Source organism: Chlorocebus sabaeus, chromosome 15, assembly GCF_047675955.1.
Source record: "Chlorocebus sabaeus isolate Y175 chromosome 15, mChlSab1.0.hap1, whole genome shotgun sequence".
Classification (NCBI taxonomy): Eukaryota; Metazoa; Chordata; class Mammalia; order Primates; family Cercopithecidae; genus Chlorocebus; species Chlorocebus sabaeus.
The window spans coordinates 83,710,946-83,730,540 of NC_132918.1; the positions used below are offsets into that span (position 1 = coordinate 83,710,946).

The window sequence follows — 19,595 nt, forward strand, 5'->3', positions numbered from 1 at the left end:
GAATGAGAAGGGTTTTTCCTTTTATATGCTGTTCCAAAGAACCTTAGATATCAGAATTTATCTGAGCCCAAAAACGTCCCTTAGGTACCTTAAGCTACCCAAATTCTTTGAATTCTTTCAAACAAATCCCCTAATTTTATAAAGAGGAAATTGAAACCCAAGAAACAATATAAGTGAATTGGTTTGAACCCAGGAATTTCAGTAATTGTTATCCTAATTTAAAATTGCTTCCCAAAGAATATTTATCTTTGAATTTGTTGATGTTTGCTGTTTTAAAAAAGAAAGAATAATAATAAACAAATTTCTCATTTTACCTTTAAAAGAAAGTTTCACTGGAGGAATAAGATCCAAATGATTGAACCTCCATCAGTCATTTGTATCCGCCGGCTGATGAGGATTTCAGCGGTTGTGCTGATGCCTCGATCTTGGGCTAGCCATCATCCCCTTGCTCTGCCATGGAGCTTGGTCACCTTGTATCATGATCAAAATAATGGTGCTCTCTTTCAAAAGCCATCCTCAGATTTCCACCTAATAGTGTGAAGAAAAGAGAAAACATAAATTTTTTAGTGCCCCAAATTCTAGGTTATCTACTGCACTGAACGATCTAAAATATCAGGTAGGCGCTTTCAGCAAAGCTTTTAGAAATATAAATATACAAAATAGGAAAGATTATTTGTGGAATCATTCAAACTATGACTATTGTTGTTCTCATCATTATTGTTGTTTTTAAGGAAGACTTCATATATTGCAAGACACATTGCCAACTGCCCTTCACCTATGGGATTACATAAACGCAATCCTAGTTTTTAAATAATTGTGCCGAAAATCGAGAAGGGAGCTACCTTAACTGTGTATTCAGTTCTTGAGTGACAAAGACAGGCGTGAGAGAGAGAGAGTCCCTTGCTTCCAAACCACCCCTCCTTTGCCTCACCCTTTTCAGGACAAAACAACTACCAGAAATGAATCTACCCCATGTGGTCACTACAGGATTTATCTGGGCATTTGCTGAACCTGCTCGCAATTTATTTTTATTTCTTCCGATAGACATGGATTTGGCACAGGAGAGTGAATTCTTTTTGAAACAGCAGATGTGCCTGGTACACCCGTTTGCTGTAACCATTTGTGCTGTGGTTGAAAAAAAAAATTTGAAGAGTGCAGAATTGTTGAAGGGGGAGAGTTAAAAAACCAGAGCCATTTTAGTGATTATGCAAAGTTAGAATGTGAGTAATTTTGCTGCAGTTAGTCATTATGTGCTTTCATAGCTTGTTTTACAGGGATAAAGGGATGTGTACGGGTTTGGTGAATAGAGCTCTTATTTGTCCCTAATAGTCACTCTTTATGAAAACATTTCTACCCTTCCTCCTACTCTGTGGCAAAAGTGTTCTCTCCTTAGAAATTATACCTTTCTGTGATCCTTTCCTTTTATCCATCTACAGTAAGTGGACAGACAGCTCCATTTTGGAGAACAAATATGTTCGAAGAAGAATTTTTTTCTCCTATACAATATATAGTGTAACTGATACACATTCAGATCATCATAATACAGTGATCATTATAAAATGAATGTGTTTTCTGCAAAGAAGAAAAAACTGAGCAAACATCTAGTAACTTTGTCAGGAGCCTAGTGTGCTGTAAATATGATGTCCTTTAAATATTTTATTTGAAATATTTGATAGCTGTTAGCAAATTTTATACATGGAATTCTCTGAGAACTGTAACACACCACCTATTCCTTTTTTGCTTTGCTTTCGGTCACCCAATTTTTTTTAGAAATATGTGAACGAGGGTCTGTTTGTTTCCACTGAAGCAAATATAGCCACTTGCTCATGCTGGTGACTTCTCTCACTGAATTCCGCGAATATGTTAGAAACTCTTGTATGAAAATACAGCAACCCAATTTGTCCCTATTGAGCCTAATTTGTGATTTCCATGCACTGCTGCCTGGTGTGTATACACTGAGATTCACTTTTGTTGAAGAACAAAACTGGGTTTGTTACTTTTCTGTAGGCGTATTATTAAGTCTGACCATTCTGGTGTGATGGTAGGAGCACTGGTTTCAGACTCTGGAAACAGAGCTCTAATCCTGACCCTTTGAAGACCTTCTCACTTTGGGCAAATCTTTCCTGAGCCTTGTTTCCTTGGGGAAAATGTAGAAATTTCCGACCTTCACATTTCTCACACCCTACAATTATGTGAAGAATATTGTATGTTTCAATTATGCACAAATAAATTAGTTATTTCTTCTCAAAGAATCGTCTGTTAAAAATTATTCCCTAAGTCTTTTTGGACCCTCATCTCAAGGTGGTCACATGTTAATTTCTACCACTGATACACAAATTTCAGCAATAAGGAACCCCTGTAGGACTTGAGAGTTTCCGGAGAGATGGGATCCCACCCATTTTATTATCTTTTGTCTTTTTATGGCTTCTGAGTAGCAGTAAAAGATAAGAATGGTTGGTTCTATTACAGTGGTTGATTATAACAAAAAACTAGTGAACCACATTCATCAAATGTCCAGCTACCTACAGCTAAGAAGAAACCCAATGTTTATAAACTAACTCAGAACTTTTAAAATCAGATGGAATTACAGAACCCTCTATCAAACTTAAATCCTTTAGATGAGTGGTTCACAAAACTGATGGGGGATGGGAAGTGTGGGCAATTTTATTAGCCAACTATTGCCGTTATTGTTTTATTTGATTAAACATTTCTCTCTTATATGGAATTTGCCAATAATACATTATTGAAAAAACTGATTTCAATAATATGTTATTACAAAAACTAATTTATTGAATAAAAACCTATGGTAAGGATGGAAAGCCCAAGTTTCTACCCACATGGAATTTAGAGAGGAAAGGAACACTAAATAAGTAATTGCAAAACAATGCGTAAGGGTTATCATAAGGATAATGCAATCTATTAAAGAGACATTAATAGCAGGCACCTTGTCTAGTTTTGGAGGATCCAGATTGGCTCCTAAAGGAGACATCATTTCGTTTGAAATCTGAAGGATGAACAACCAGTTAGAAGTTGCAAGGTGGAAGCAGGTGGGAAAGTATTCAAGTCAGGGCAACCACAGGATAGCTGGAGTGTTGACTCCTGTGTAGAGGAAAGTAAGAGAGGAGGCTAAGCAGATAAACAGTAGTTCTATCAGGAAAGACTTTGGACTTCATGGTAAGAACAACGAGAACTTTTGAGAGATTTTAATACAGGAAGGCAGTGATCATATTTGAGTTTTTAAAATTTGATTTTAGAATAGAGTACGTACTGGAGGGCAATAAGCCGTCAGTTTCTTTAACAATACACATATACGTGTGTGTATGTATTTGTTGCAGTAAGTTAGGTCACTAATCATAGTGGACTGAACTGAGGCACCAATAAGTTAATAGAAGTAGAAACATTGATGGTAACTAGGAGAGAGAACAAGAGGAGAAAAAAATACTGTGATCACATTTATAAGATATGATCACATTGCTAAAATTTTTAAAATATGTGCTAACCTTGAAACATACCTGATTTATATAGTTTTTGTCAATATACATATGCACCATTATCTTACTTTTCTTTATAAACTGTTATTTGGAATTACCGTTTTCTGGCTTTCCAGCTGCATACCATTCCATTAGCTCAATGTTCCAGAATTTTCTCAACCATCCTCTGATGTTTCCTTTAAAAAAACAAGTAACATCACTTATGAGCATTTTAATAGCTCTTCATTTCAAGTTTGTCCACCAAAAAATTATTTCAATTTTCAGTGCTAACAGTCATATAAAAATGCACCTGTAATATTCCCACTGGGATTGAGTTTTATTATTTCTTGGCTAATTGGTTGAACTCTCAGTATTTTTCACTAAACCCTTGGCCTGATTGGAGAAAAGTGTCTGGTCCCTTGAGGAGATGCTTCAGCAAACGAGGTCACTTGTTATGGAAACAGGCTCTTCTCTCACTGCATTTCTAGCTTATAGAACACACTCCGATTGAATTAACCTTCATCACAATGGCCTTGTGTCCAGTGCTGGACACATGCATGCCAGGAACTGAGAGTGTACTGTACAGGTATTTATAATACCCATATTCATTCTAGGAACTAATTCTACATGGATGGGTGTTTACATAAACAGGAGCCTTAGAGAGCTCTCAAGTTCAAAACCGATGGCATTCTATGTCATTTGAAAGTTATTGGAGGTGGGAGAGGACACTCCTTAAAATATTGGCTTTCTTAGTTTTGATCTGATGATATGCTAGCTTTATGAAGATGCAGTGCACACCCTCACCTGCATCGTTGCTTCTCTTTTTAATAGGAACTAGAAAATGAAGATTTTCAAGGTAGCATCTGGGTGCTCCTAATTGTCTTGATTTTACGTTTGAGAAAACACCTTCACATACTGACATGGGGGTCTGTAGAAGTCCGGGGAGATGTTTTTAGAAGTCCGGGGAGACTCTGAAGCTATTAAGAATAGCCTATCACTAGCAGAACACAGTGCTGTGAAATGAATGAGTGCTGATGCATTTCAGAGAAGTAAGATATTTATGTGTGCATCTCTGTGGCAAAAACTATCGGGGACTCAGGTGTGTGTGTGTGTGTGTGGTGTGTGCGTGTGTGTGTGGTGTGTGTGGTTTTTATGTGTTCATTGAGGACTAAAAATTAGTATTAGTAGTATATTGGCAGCAATGTTTTGAACTCGGTGGCACCAATTAAAATTGTGTGATTTTTATTTCATGCATAATATTTGAGATTATTTTAACTCATCACCAGATTTCAGCTACCATTTATCCTCATTTATAAAGTTACTTCTTTTCTTTAATGTGGAAAGTAAACAAAAACATAAAACCGAGAACAAAATTTTCTCTTAACTACATCACCTAGTGTAAAACTGTAACCTCTAAAAATACATTTAAACCATTTTTAATTTTCTGCTATTCTCCGTCCTTTTTTTGTATGTACATATACACAGACATTGGAATGTCACAATATTTTAGAGTGTGTTTGCTTGGTTTTTAAAATAATGTATGTATTTCTGATTATATCATGTTAAATATATATTTATTTTTATACATTTGTATATAATAAATATATAATATATACTATGCCAATATAATACATATTTCTTCCTTTGAATTAAAAAGTAATATGTGGTAGACACTTAGCAAAATCGGAAAAGTATATAGAATACCCAAAAATAACCCCTTTAAAATAACCAGTGTTATCAGTTTGGGAATAAATCCTTCTAGTCATACATGTATGTGTGTGTGTGTGTGTGTGTGTGTATATATATGAGATATCTATATATATATGAGATATAGATAGATGCATTCCTTATCAACAGGTATAAAACTGTTTTCTAACTGAATTTTAAAACAAAGACAATTTTAGATACATGTTATTTTTATTATATAGTGGTAAAATATACATAATATAAAATTTAACATTCTAACCAATTTTAAGCATATAATTCACTGGCACTAAGTACATTTACATTGTTGTCCACCCATCACCACCAGAACTGTATCTCCTCAAACTGAAATGACGTATCCATTAAACAGTAATGCTCTAGCTCTATTCTTCCTACTCCCTTCCCATGGCAATCACTATTCTACTTTCTAGCTTTATAAATTTGACTGTTCTAGGGACCTCTTATATTTAGAACCATATGGCATTTGTTTCTTTGTAACCGGATTGTTTCTTCAAGCTTCAAGCTTCATCTCTTCAGGCTTCATCCATGTTGTAGCGTGTGTCAGAATTTTCTTATTACACCGTGTGTGTATCTATATAGACAGATAGATATATAGATGGGGTGTGTGTGTGTATATCACATCTTATTTATCCATTCATCCATCAGTGGGCGCTTGACTTGCTTCTTCCTTTGGCTATTGTGAATAATACTGCTGTGAACATGTTACCATGATTGTACAGATAGCTGCATTCCTGCTTTTAGTTATTTTAGGTATATACCCAGAAGTTGAATTGCTAGACTATTGATATATTTTGAAATATTTTTATGACATTGTTTAATTGCTGTGTAGTATTCCATTCTATGAATATACCATAATATATATAAACAATCCCCATGTATTGATTATTTAAATTTTCCATAATCTTTTGGTTTTATAAAGGACACTGTTACCGCTGAGTTTCTTGAAACTAAACATTTATGCTCTGGTCATTTCCACAGGCTAAAGTTTAAGAAATAAAACTATGGATTTAAAAAGTATAAACTTTATTAGGGCTTTTGTTACATATCACCAAATTACACCACTGATTTCCCATAAAAAATTTATAGAAACAAACATTAACTTAGTCCCTAAATCTAAATTTATATAATCAATTTTCCTTCTAAGACAACTGGAGTCACACCATTATGTCACTCATAGCCCCTAACTCCAAGTGGGATTTCCTGTTCGGCTTTAGCAACGGTATCTGAAAGTGGTTTTGAACTCTGGTTTTAACTGAGAATCACCTGCCTCTTCCCTTTTGAATTTCTAGATTTCACTTTGTTGAGTGGGTTTCTCTATAATAACTTGTATTTAAAAATCCCTAAATGATTCTGTTGTGCAGCCAGATTTAATTGCGGCACTATTCACAATAGCAAAGACTTGGAATCAACCCAAATGTCCATCAGTGACAGACTGGATTAAGAAAATGTGGCACATATACACTATGAAATACTATGCAGCCATAAAAAAAGGATGAGTTTGTGTCCTTTGTAGGGACATGGATGCAGCTGGAAATCATCATTCTCAGCAAACTATCGCAATAACAGAAAACCAAAAACCGCATGTTCTCACTCATAGGTGGGAATTGAACAATGAGATCACTTGGACACAGGAAGGGGAACATCACACACCAGGACCTATTGTGGGGTGGGGGGAGGGGGGAGGGATAGCATTAGGAGATATACCTAATGTAAATGATGAGTTAATGGGTGCAGCACACCAACATGGCACATGTATACATATGTAAGAAACCTGCACGTTGTGCACATGTACTCTAGAACTTAAAGTATAATAAAAAAAAAATACAAATATAGAAAGGAGATAATTATAAAATTTTTATACTAAATTCTAGATAAAGCAAAGACGTAAATATAAACAATAAAAGTACCCCCCCCCCCCCAAAACCAGGGTAAATATCTTCAATAATCTTGTAGTGAAGAAAAGACTTTAGGCCGGGCGCGGTGGCTCAAGCCTATAATCCCAGCACTTTGGGAGGCCGAGACGGGCGGATCACGAGGTCAGGAGATCGAGACCATCCTGGCTAACACTGTGAAACCCTATCTCTACTAAGAAATACAAAAAACTAGCCGGGTGAGGTGGCGGGTGCCTGTAGTCCCAGCTACTCCAGAGGCTGAGGCAGGAGAATGGAGTAAACCCGGGAGGCGGAGCTTGCAGTGAGCTGAGATCCCGCCACTGCACTCCAGCCTGGGCGACAGCGCGAGACTCCGCCTCAAAAAAAAAAAAAAAAAAAAAGACTTTAAACATGAAAACTCAGAAGGCATAAAGAGTAATTCACTTAAACCCAACTTGATCAATATTAGCATTTATGGTAAAAAAAAAAAAAATGACAACAACATAACATTTATAACCAACAAAAGGCTGATATCCACAATATATAAAGAACTCCCACAAATAAATAAAATAGAAAAATACACAAGAGACTTGAGCAGGAACTTCACAAAGTTGTATATCCAAATGAGTAACAATAACAACAAACATATGAAAAGATTTTCAACTTAATTAGCAGTCAGGGAATACCAATTAAAGCAACACTTAAATACTACTATACACTCAACATAAAAGATGATGAAGTTTATAAGACTATAGTACCAAGTATTGAAAACCAAAGTGGAGGAACTAAAATCTCACATACAACTGAGGAAAGCTTAAATTAGTATAACTACCTTGGAAGACCAAAGTAGAACCTGCCCATAACCCTTTGATTCAGTAATTCTACTCTTACCACAATCAGAAATGTGTAATAAGCACACTGAGACATACACCAAAATATTTATAGCAGCAATATTCATAATAGACAAAAACTGACAACAAAATTGTCCATCAGTAGAACGGATAGATTGTAGTATGTTTATTAATGAAATATTGTAAACAGCAGAGTGAACAACTGCTACGAGTAACAAAATGAAGGAATCTTCTAAGACTGAGCAGGAGAAGCAAACCATAGAAGGCATACTGCATGTAGTCAAACGCAGAAACTGCATTCAAAGTCAGGACAGTAGTTACTCTGAAGGAGGAGGAAGGATGTAGAGAGAGAGAGAATGAACACAGTGGGCTTCGGAGACGCTGGGAATGTCTTGTGGTGAGTGGTATACACTTATGAGTTGTGCACTTTTGGTAAATATGTTTGGGCTTCGACAGAAATTCCTAGCATGGTAGAAAATGAGGCTGTTCATCACTTTTATGTGTTTATCTTAAAGACTTTTTCTCAGTGTTTTTTTCCTCATGTTCCACCCTGAGATGAGATCAGTACAGTTAAAACATGATCAGAAATGGTCATCTGAAACCACAGCTTACCTAATTTACACTGTTCTTTCTCCTTCACTTGTAGTTCGTCAGTGAGTCTTTGAATCTCTTCATGGGCCACCCCTAACTTCTTTGTTACTTGTTCCATTCCTTTTCCTAGGCAGTTTTGTGATGTTTTGTCTTTTTCCAGGTCTTCATCATGAGACTGAAATAAAACTTCTCTTAGTAATAAAACAAAGAGCAAATGTAAAAAAAAAAAAAAAAAAAAGTACTTTTCTAAATATGCAGTGTTATGTTTATATATCGCACTCTTGGTCAGGCATCGTGGCTCACGCCTGTAATCCCAACATTTTGGGAGGCGAAGGCAGACAGATCACTGGAGGTCAGAAATTCAAGACTAGCCTGGACAACACAGTGAAAACCCCATCTTTTAAAAACACAAAATGAGCCAGTGTGGTGGTGGGTGCCTATAATCCCAGCTATTTGGGAGGCTGAGACACAGGAATTGCTTGAAGACGGGAGGCAGAAGTTGCAGTGAGCTGAGATAGCGCCACTGCACTCCAGCCTGGGCAACAGGGCAAGACTCCATCTCAAACATATATATGGCATTCTTAATCTCAAATATATATATTTTTAATCTCAAATATATGTATATTTGATATATATAATTCTTAATCTCAAATATATATGCACATATATATGGCATACTTATATATATAAAATATATATACTTATATATATAAGTACGTGTGTGTGTGTGTGTGTGTGTGTGCGCGCGCGCGCGCGCGTGTATGGCATACTTAATCTGTCAGGTTGTTTTCCAACTCATGGGGTCATCTATCAAGTGGACAGTGTAGGTGACCTGGTTGGATGAGGTATGGAGATATGAGTACATACCCTGAATTATGGAAGATAATTAGTGAGATGACTCGAGAAAGCAAAATTTAGTTATTCCTGTAGTCATGGTTAGGAGAAAATGATGATGTAATTTTGTATAGAGCCAAATGAAGCAGCAAATTAGGGATTGCATTATAACTGAAATAGGTTAGCGGTGTTTGCATTTTTGTTCATTGTACAAACTCAGAAACGAATTATATTTATTTATCCAGCCATTATTTATTAAGTACCTACCTGATATGAATCCTTAATAATGAGACCAAGCTCTTCTTGGGCAATAAAACTCTGAATATTGCACATTTACTCTTGGAATCACTGAATTTTTGAAAGTCAGAATATCTTCTTTTATAGATACCTCAACCTCAGTGAAGCTCTTTTTTTTTTTCGTGAGTGATATAGAAATATTTTTTATTTGAAGAGAAAGACTGTTTATTAAAAAAAAAAAAAAGAGAGAGAGAGAGAAGAATAACTTAACATTTCCTCTCCTTTATTGTTCAGATGAAGTCAGTCTAGAGAAGTCACGTGACTTTCCCAATGTCACTAAACTCTAAACGGTGGCAAAACTGGTACTTTTTTTCTCGGTCTCCCAAGTTCCAGTGCACAACTCTTCAATGGCATGCTTCCTAGTGATACTTTCATTTGCCAGTATCCATAATTTAAACTGGGAATTGCAAAGTGCACCTCATGCACTACAGGTGGACTGCAGAAATTCTATGTTTTATTTCTCTTCCTGTGTCTGAATAATAATAATAATAAAAAAAAACACATCTTTAAAGTCAGAAGAGGAATATTGGATTCATATTCCACATGTCAGCAGTGAGCTGGCATGGGAAAGTAGCTGCCTTTTTAACAGAGTAAATTCTTCAGTTTTACACAGTTCACATCACACTATTGTTTCCTAGACACTGGCATTGTCGTTTTCTGTTCATTCTCCAATTTATTCAATTTTTCTTCTAGGAGAGAGAGATTTTCCAGTGTCTACATTTTGATCACTTACCTCTTAAAAATAGGAAAACTACAGATAGACTGAGAAAGAATTTTGTGTGTGTGTGTTTTTTTAACATGTCAACTATTATATTTCACTGTTCTCTTACCTGAGAGAGGTGGATGGTTTTTAAAACCCCAAAGTATGGAGCTAGATGACTCAGGCTTGAACCTTTGATCTGCCACCTGCTAGTGATGTGTCTTTGGGCAGTTACTTAATCTCTCATCGATATCTTCTTCTGGAAAATGAGGATTAGTTTCTGTCTCAGGAGTAATTGTGAGGATTATATATAAATTATGTTCAACACAAAATGTTTGCACCGGGTAATTTCTATATAAATGTTTGCTATTATTACACATTTTGGGGATTACCAATAGGTATTTTAGTTTGTATTTTCTGCCAGAGGGATATCCAGACAAAGTAGATAACTGAAAGTGAAAAGCACTTGAGGTATTATTCAAATAGCTCAAATAATTGCCATGAAAATATAATTGAAATGGAAATATTCATCATCTCTAGCAAGCCAACCATCCCCCCTTTGGTATTTTGTATATTCCTTGGCCGTATGAAAATATCATTCTCTATGGCCTCAATTGTGTTGTACAAATGATTTCATATTATGTGTTTTTCATTTAAAATTTACAGTTAAATCTTAAGTAGTTTCCCATGTCATGTAGCTGAAATTAAAATGTAATACAAGGATTTTGAATTTCCTGCTGCTGTTTAAATGTTGACCTTTTGCTTCTGTCTACTTTCTCCTTCTGTTACATTAGAAAACTTTCTAAGTAGGAATCATGTTTACTCATCACGCTAAATTTTGCCCCAAATATTCTGTAACTAAGAACTTTCTGAATGCAATGAGTGTGACTTTCTTTGTCTCATTGTGAATCTAGTAAGCAGCTCAATGCCTGTTACATAGTAGACTTTCAATAAATTTCTATTGAATAAATAATTTGGATTGAATTTCTGGGATTTGTGGTATTGTGTTTACTTGGCAGTAAATTCAGAACGTACTTTGTTTTAGTACATGTTGTTAAATACTATTTTTAAATGCATTCGTCTCTTTCCTTTCTTAGTAAGTTTATTTAAAAATTGCCCTTTATTTCCAGAGGGGATTTGAGTCAGCGGCAAGTAAAACTTACACATATAATATGGCCATAAAAATGAAATAAGTACCTCAAAGGCTTCTTGGAAAAATAATGCTATCAATACATTCTAAATTGAAATCATTAAACTATTTAAAGGTGGGAGGACACTAATGAAATGACTGTAATTAAGCATGCATTACACATTTTTACAGAATTTCTTGATTGTCTAGTCAATAAGGGAAATAAGATAGTTCATATTTTTGCATGGTCAGTTATAGTCTGACCAAAGAAATGCATTTTTCTTGGGATATTAACCTTCATTCATTCATCAAATATTTGTTAAATGCCCACTTATATGCTGTGATATGATACAGCATAATGAGGAAGCAGCAGGGAGTAAAAAGGACAGTCTCTACTTGTTTAGAAGCAGATATATACATGTGTGATATGTACAGGGAGGGAGAAGTAAAGAGCACTCACTGCGCTGGAGGATTCAGGTAAAGTTTCACAGAGGAACCTGACATTCAGGTTGAGATGTAAGAGATTCCTAGGAATCAGCTAGATAATTCAAAGAGATTGGTGAAGTGCATTGGTGTAAGTATCATCGCTGAGATGTAAGAGAGCTTGGCACAATGGATGTGAAAGAAAGTCAGTGTATCTCAAAGAGAGGTAGAAGAGGTGGATTTGCATCCATCATTCCACTAACCTGTTGAAGATTTTTGAGCAGGAAAGTAATATGATTAGATTTGCATTTGCAATAAATCACTCTGGCTACCAAATGAAGGACTCATTGAAGGAGAACAGTCGTAGACACTGGGAGACCAGTTTGGATGTTTTTGGAGAATTCATAATGAAAAATGGTGGAATCTCGGCATGGGATTGTAGTAGTGGAAATGGTAAAATGTGAACATGTTTGTGAGTTATGGAATTCCCTATTTAGAGAGTAGGATCAACAGGATTTAGTTCTTGAATGGGAAGTAGGTAGAGTCTCAGAAATGATTCCCAGTGTTCTCCTTTGAGCAACAACTGGGTGGATGAGAAAACCAAATGAGAAGCAGATCAGGGTAGATGATGAAATCTGTTTTTAATATATTGAGTCTGAAAAGCATGTGAGACATTCAAGCAGACTCATGAAATAGACAGTTGAGGATTTGGGTTTAGTATTCAGAATACAGATGAATTCTGGAGATAGAAATTCTAAAGTCTTCATAATATAGAAGGTATATCAAGTTGTGGCCATCGTGCTGGAGACAGTGAATAGAGAGACAAAAGCAGAGGTCTGGTGTCAAATAGAGGGAATCCTTATTTACCAGCTGTTGGGCAATATGTTGGCTATTGTCATTAGTAACAATTTCACGGAAAGATTTAAGAAGCATTTTATTTTTCATAAGATGAAATTCCATTTGATGCAGATAGATAGCTTTCTGGTAAACTAGGCTGATCCAGATATAAAGATTTAAAAATTCCCAGGGACATTTGGTTAACATTTTACTTCCAATGATTCTCAACTAGAGAGTAAACCACCTCCTGATGGGGAGTTTGGAAATGAATGGGCACATTTTAATAAACTGTCACAATGACTAGAGGACACTGTTATCATTTAATGGGTAGGCAGCAAAATACCTTACTGTCAAACTCAAGAAGACCATAGTACTCTGTTGAGAGACACTGATAAACTCTTGTGCCACATATGTTTCTCTGGCTTGCTGATTGTAAAGTTCGCAACTGCCTGTCAAGAATGGTCATGGACCCTCTCTAGATTTTCCTCTTTACAGCACTATCTTTGTCCTGAACCTAGAGGAGATGACAGCTCTGCCTCTGCTAGTTCCACATTATTTCCCTGTTCTTCATGACTCCTCTGCAATTACATGGGGATATGTACATAATACCTGTAAAAATCAGATCCTTGAGAAGACCTAGTTGGTGCGTGCTGTCATTTTTGTTTGAATCCTGACTCTTAAGGCTATCTTTTCTACATATCATTTGTCTCAAATATAGTTTCCTAGGGATCTTGTAATTCCAGATTTAGCTTCCCGGTAAGTTACAAGAAGCTCTTGAATAAAGTGATATCTTTTTGTTTGTTTGGTTTTTGTTTTGTTTTGGTTTGTTTTGTTTGGATATTAGTCTTTCAAAGGGTAAACTTGTCATTTACTTTTGTAATTTAAGCAGACTGGATACTCTTGTCTGGTTGGTGGAGTAGCTTTTCCTTTCTGCTTGAAGGTAGTCCCAATAGTACTAAAGAGAGACATAGTTTCCTCATTAAGCAATTTATTAAAATATGTATGTTCAAAACATTCCTAAAAAATACTCAGTTAAGACTCCGACGTTCTATTACAGAGGACGTGGAAAGTCATTTTGAACCTAGGAAAAATTTAAGGTCAGATTTTTCTAGTCAATAATGCCAGTCATAAAAAAGTCAGCGTAGATGGGCATTGAATGAAAGAAGGAATAAAGCTTTGCTTTTCTTTGATGACTCAAGATCAGCAGAAACCCAGAGTTCCTATTTTGAACACTTTACAAACCCAACTATAAATGGAGACAGTGACTGAGCAACTGGGCTGATGACAGGCATGCTCTCTGCTGCAGCTGTAAAGTCTGCCCCAAGAAAACAGTTCAAAATTCGCATATTTTGAAATTGAAAACCAATAACATAACAAAAAAGAATTAATATAGACCTGACTCCTTAGAAGTAACGTTTTTCATAAGTTTCTTCTTTCAGTCTCTTTCTTGGTGAAGACACACACACACACTATTTAAACATCCTAAAGTCTTTGAATTAAAGCATCAGGGCACAATTTTGGGAGCCATTGCTTTCTTCTAGGAAATATCTCACTGCTAGAGCTCTCTTTGGAGATGAGAAAATTTTTCTCAACTTTCTTATGAATTCCGTTGTGTACGTGTGAGCATGTATCTGAATATTTTACATATTATCACTGTATGTTTGAAAATAGCATATTTAGCTATATACATATTTTTTTTCCTTTGCAGTTTTACGTGCCTTACATCACGGGACGTGGAAGGGGTAAAGAATAGGAATTATTTTAAAGCATATTTATTTATGTTCTTCATGGTTCGAGAAAACTATGCCAACATTCTTCTGGCCCACATATTCAATTAAATACATAGTGAATCTTTTCTACTTACTGGATTATTTGGTGCTTCCAAGCATTTATTTTTGGCATTTCATTTCGTTTTTATTTTTACAGGAATTTTTGAAGTTTTATTGTGATTTAACGTTTTTATTTTGAAAATCAAGCACATTTTAAAAATTAATCTGCTGCAGCTGTAGTTTGCCCCCAAAAACAGATACTTCAAAAATCACATATTTTGTGAATAAAAATGCAGGTATAGAAATATACAGATTACTTATTTACCTATGATTTGTTATATGTATATAAATATATTTATGCAATCATCTATAAATACAGATATGCAAATAGATGTTATTTTTTGAGACTTGAATTTCTGTAGCAATCCTTTTTTTTATGTGGTATTTTTCCATTAGTCGTTTTCTAAGCATCTTCAACATGTAAAGCTCTGTGAGGTTAATGGGGGGAGGGTAGTATCCTAGGATGAATAGTATATGTCTCCCTGTCCCCCAGTCTGGTAGAGAAGCTATGCATAATAGATTAGACCAAATAGATTTCTACATTTTCAATCAGAATTAGCTGTGCCCAGGAGATAAGAACAGACAAGGTGCACCCCTGTGTGTCTGCCCTGTCTCTCAGAGCAGGCCCTCCACTTCCCTTTTGTTTAAGTTAGGATAGCATGCTACTATTCTTCATGACCAATTTCATGAAACTTTTCCTCTACGTTACTTCTTTCAGAAGTTTTAGTTTCAGGCCTTTCTCATTTTTAAATCATTAACCCAGTTTTAGTAAATGATGTCAGATAAGAGTCTAATATCATTCTTTTGTATGTGTACTTCTAGTTTCCCTAACATCATCTATTGAAGAAATTGTCCTTAACTATCGTCTATTCTTTGCCCCCTCATCAAAAATCAATTGACTGTTTATGTGTCGATATATTTCTGGGCTCTCTGTTCTGTTCTTTTGGTCTGTATATCTTGTTTTTCTTGCCAGTATCTTACTGTTCTGATTACTCTAGCTTTGTGATATATTTTGAAATTAGGAATTGTAATGCCTTTGGCTTTGTTCTTGGCTTCAAGATCAATGTGGCTTTTTGTGGTCTTTTGTGGTTCCATGTGAATTTTAGAATTATTTTTTCTATGTATGTAAAGCGTCATTTAGGTATTTAGTTAGGGATCTCACTGAATCTATAGATAACTTTGGGTGGGCTATACATTCTAACAATATCAATACTTTCAACCCATGAACACAGATGTTTATCCATTTGTTTGTGTCTTGTATAATTTCTTTCATCAATGTTTAATAGTTTTCAGTATATAATCTTTCTCCTCCTTAGATAACTTTTTCCTAAGATTTTTGTGTGATTGTAAGTAGAATTTTTTCCTTTCTTTAATTTTCTGTTGTTCATTGGCAGTGCACAGATATACAACTAATTTTTTTGCTTGTCTGTGAACTCTTTGAAGGCACAATCATGCCTTATTTGTATTCTACATAGTAATACATAAATAATAATTAGCAGTTATTAATATTTTTCATTTATTTATTTTTATCGAGTTTCGTTGGCAGTAATTTTTGCTTTCTTTCTTTTTTTCCTATTCTTCTTAGAGCTCCACTGGTTCAACAGCCTCTCCTCCAGTTTCGACCCCAGTCACAGGACACAAGAGAATGGTCATCCCGAACCAACCCCCTCTAACAGCAACCAAAAAGTCTACATTGAAACCACAGCCTGCACCTCAGGCTGGACCCATCCCTGTGGCTCCAATCGGAACACTCAAACCCCAGCCTCAGCCAGTCCCAGCCTCCTACACCACAGCCTCCACTTCTTCAAGGCCTACCTTTAATGTGCAGGTGAAGTCAGCCCAGCCCAGCCCTCATTACATGGCTGCCCCTTCATCAGGACAAATTTACGGCTCAGGGCCCCAGGGCTATAACACTCAGCCGGTTCCCGTCTCTGGGCAGTGTCCACCTCCTTCAACACGGGGAGGCATGGATTATGCCTACATTCCGCCACCAGGACTTCAACCTGAGCCTGGGTATGGGTATACCCCCAACCAGGGACGCTATTATGAAGGCTACTATGCAGCCGGGCCAGGCTATGCGGGCAGAAATGACTCTGATCCTGCCTATGGTCAACAAGGTCACCCAAATACCTGGAAACGGGAACCAGGGTACACTCCTCCTGGAGCAGGGAACCAGAACCCTCCTGGGATGTATCCAGTCACTGGTCCCAAGAAGACCTATATCACAGATCCTGTTTCAGCCCCCTGTGCACCACCATTGCAGTCAAAGGTAAGAAACTCAGTAACATAATGAGGAGAATACAGGGGTGCCTATCTTAGTCTGCCTTCCCCAGGAAGCAAAGCCTAAGGCAAAAGTGTATGTGTTACTTTGATTTCACTAATAAATACAATCCCAGGGAAGGATGAGTGAAACCAGAGAGGAGAGAGAGACTATTTGGTGTATTACTAATATGGCCACTGTTTAGTATCAAATGGAATTGCTTGTTCAATCTCGAAGAATCATCTTCCAAAAGGCCACAGACACTGTAGTATCTCAGGACAAAATGTTCTGATGGAGAGAGAGAAAATAATTTGTTTTTCACATCCTTCCCTGTATTGGTTAAAGCTTCTCTCTATTGTGCAGAAACTTCCTCTACACCTTGCATTTGCTTGGATATTAAATAGGTCTGTAGCATCTCAAGCCTCAGCAAGGGTAGCTATCTATAGGTGAGACATGTGGAGGGCAAAACTGAGTTGAACTGTTGTTAGGCTGTGGCCCTGTGAAGCGATTATAACTCCCGCAATGTTGGTACCACAGCGGTTGCTGGGGCAGAGCAAGTGGCCAAGGACCCAAGAGATGGGTGAGGCCAAGCGTGTCGAAGATAATGCAAACACCTTGGACTATAGTTTCTCCTTTGAGAAGAGGCTGCAGTATAATGCGACTTGTTTGGGACCCCTTATTTATTCATTTTACTAACCCTCCAGAAACAATCTTATTCTTCAGCCTTTAGCACTATTAAGCAATGTTTAAAAACCCCTTATAAGTGACAGTTACTTCTTATTTGATTTAATTGTCCGTATGTGAACCTTTGAAGTTAACACACTCTGTTACTTCGTCTGAATAGGTAAGGTATAATACTACACGTGCCCACTCACCACAACTTCGATTTTTCATTAGTCCTGGAACCAACACAATGTTGATTCCTCCCATTATAACCAGAGGAACCAATAAGAATAACTTAGAATGGGTGAAAATAGAGGAACTGGGCCAGTTGCCAGCCATTTGGGTTGGAAGAGTGCCCTTCTTTCTTTTCAGTTAGAACTGTGAGAAATCAGAAATTTGAGAGCCCCCGGTTAGCTAGAAGATCAATGGTAGTTTTGGGGGATGGATTGGGTAGAAGTTTGGACTGTATTTTTAAAAATTTTTTCCACATTTTTAACAAGATTGTCAATTTCAAGACAGATCTATTCACATATTCAACATTATATCAAAAATTTCCCTACAGGGTTTTTACTAAACTGTTTTTCTTACAGGAAACTTGGCCGTATTAATGGTGTCCTATGTGAATTTCACGTTCTGTAGGGGAATAGAGCTCTTCCTGACAGTGGGGACTTTGAAGAGCGGGAGAAATCCTATAGCCTTATATGTGACCACTATATGAAATTGGCCAGCCATCATCCCTTTTCAATAGATTCTAAATTAGAATTTTAAATGATTTTAAACATTACTCGGTTCCTGAAGTCTCTCTATGAAAAGAAATGTTATTACAGCTGTTTATTTCTTTTTAAAATAAATGTGTCCAAAATAGCCAGTCTGGACAGCCTTGCTCTTTGTTAATGTCACAGTATATTTGCATCAGTTCCTCCTGACCCAGACAAGGGGAGTCTGTTTTCAAAACAACCAGTTCAGAGAAACAGATTATTCAACTTAACCACACTTTTTGTTTTTAACAGTTGCAACAGATTTACCTAGGGAAGATTACAGTAAAATAAAACTTTAGGCCAGAACATTGCCGTCAAGGTTTAAGTTCAAATAGATAGGCAATTTTGCCCTGCCCAGAGCAGGGTGACTGAAAGGATGGCAGAGTGATGTTCCTGAAGGAATGACATGGTGTCTGCCTTGTTTGAGGATTGTGTTATCCCACATAGGAACCAGACATGAGAGAAAGCAAAACTGTGTGTCTTGACGAGACTCACCTGGTGAGAAGTACTGAGCTAGTCTTCAGGTGCTGTTTTCTCACTAAGTCACTGGGTACTCTGGCCAGCCTCTCTTCAGCATTCGGAACCCATCCATTGGTGTAGGAAAAAGAATCAGCCCCCACTGCTAGAACTGAATCTAAAATGCTGGGTCCAGCCACTTCCTTAACATTTGGCCTGTCCTCACCAACCGACCCAGGCAGATGGAATGAATTTTTACAAACCACTCATCAGAAAGCATGGAACTTTATTTGGCTTCTTATTTGAGCAAGGTAGTTATTCAAGATGTTCTATTAGATGATTGCAGATTTGGGGTATTGGTAGATTGTATGTTATTTTTTAAATGTTTGATATATTTGTTTTTCAACAGCTCCATGCGTTTTCACATCATATTCGGTTGTGCATTTTAAAAATGAAAATCAAACCATGTACTTTTCACTCTGATTATGAAGAGTGGTTAGAGGTTGATATTTAACCATCTGTCTGTCTGTGCTTTGGGAAAGGGGAAAGAGGCTGATGAAGCTATGGATAAATTCTGGGCGCGTTGTGAGGACATTGGCTGATGAAGGGGTGGGTTCCTTCACAGTTGGCCTTTGAGCAAAACACTACAGTATTCTACTGCACCTGTGCACAGAGGACCTTATTGTCCTTATATTGACTGTTCGGCTTAATTATGTGACTACGGGCGTGAGAAATGAGCTCCAAATTCTTATCCCAGTTCTTTCCTTGACATTCCTCTTCCAGTTTGAGGAAAACCTCTAGACCTCTTTATGTCACGCTTCAAACCTCAGTAAAGTAGAACATCATCTTTACTAATTAATTAATGATTGCAAAAGACTTGGAAATTTCCAAGGGTTGAATA

The 19,595-nt window shown here is 36.7% G+C and overlaps 1 protein-coding gene across 11 annotated transcripts in view; it reads left to right on the plus strand.

The window, feature by feature from the left end:
- LPP (LIM domain containing preferred translocation partner in lipoma) overlaps positions 1-19,595 on the plus strand; it is a 741,617-nt gene that overhangs the window by 435,114 nt on the left and 286,908 nt on the right. For all 11 annotated transcript variants that reach the window (XM_038002350.2, XM_038002347.2, XM_038002351.2 and 8 more), the window contains one exon: positions 16,143-16,826. In XM_038002350.2, coding sequence (XP_037858278.1) covers positions 16,143-16,826 — 684 coding nt within the window. The remainder of the gene's footprint in view (positions 1-16,142; positions 16,827-19,595) is intronic.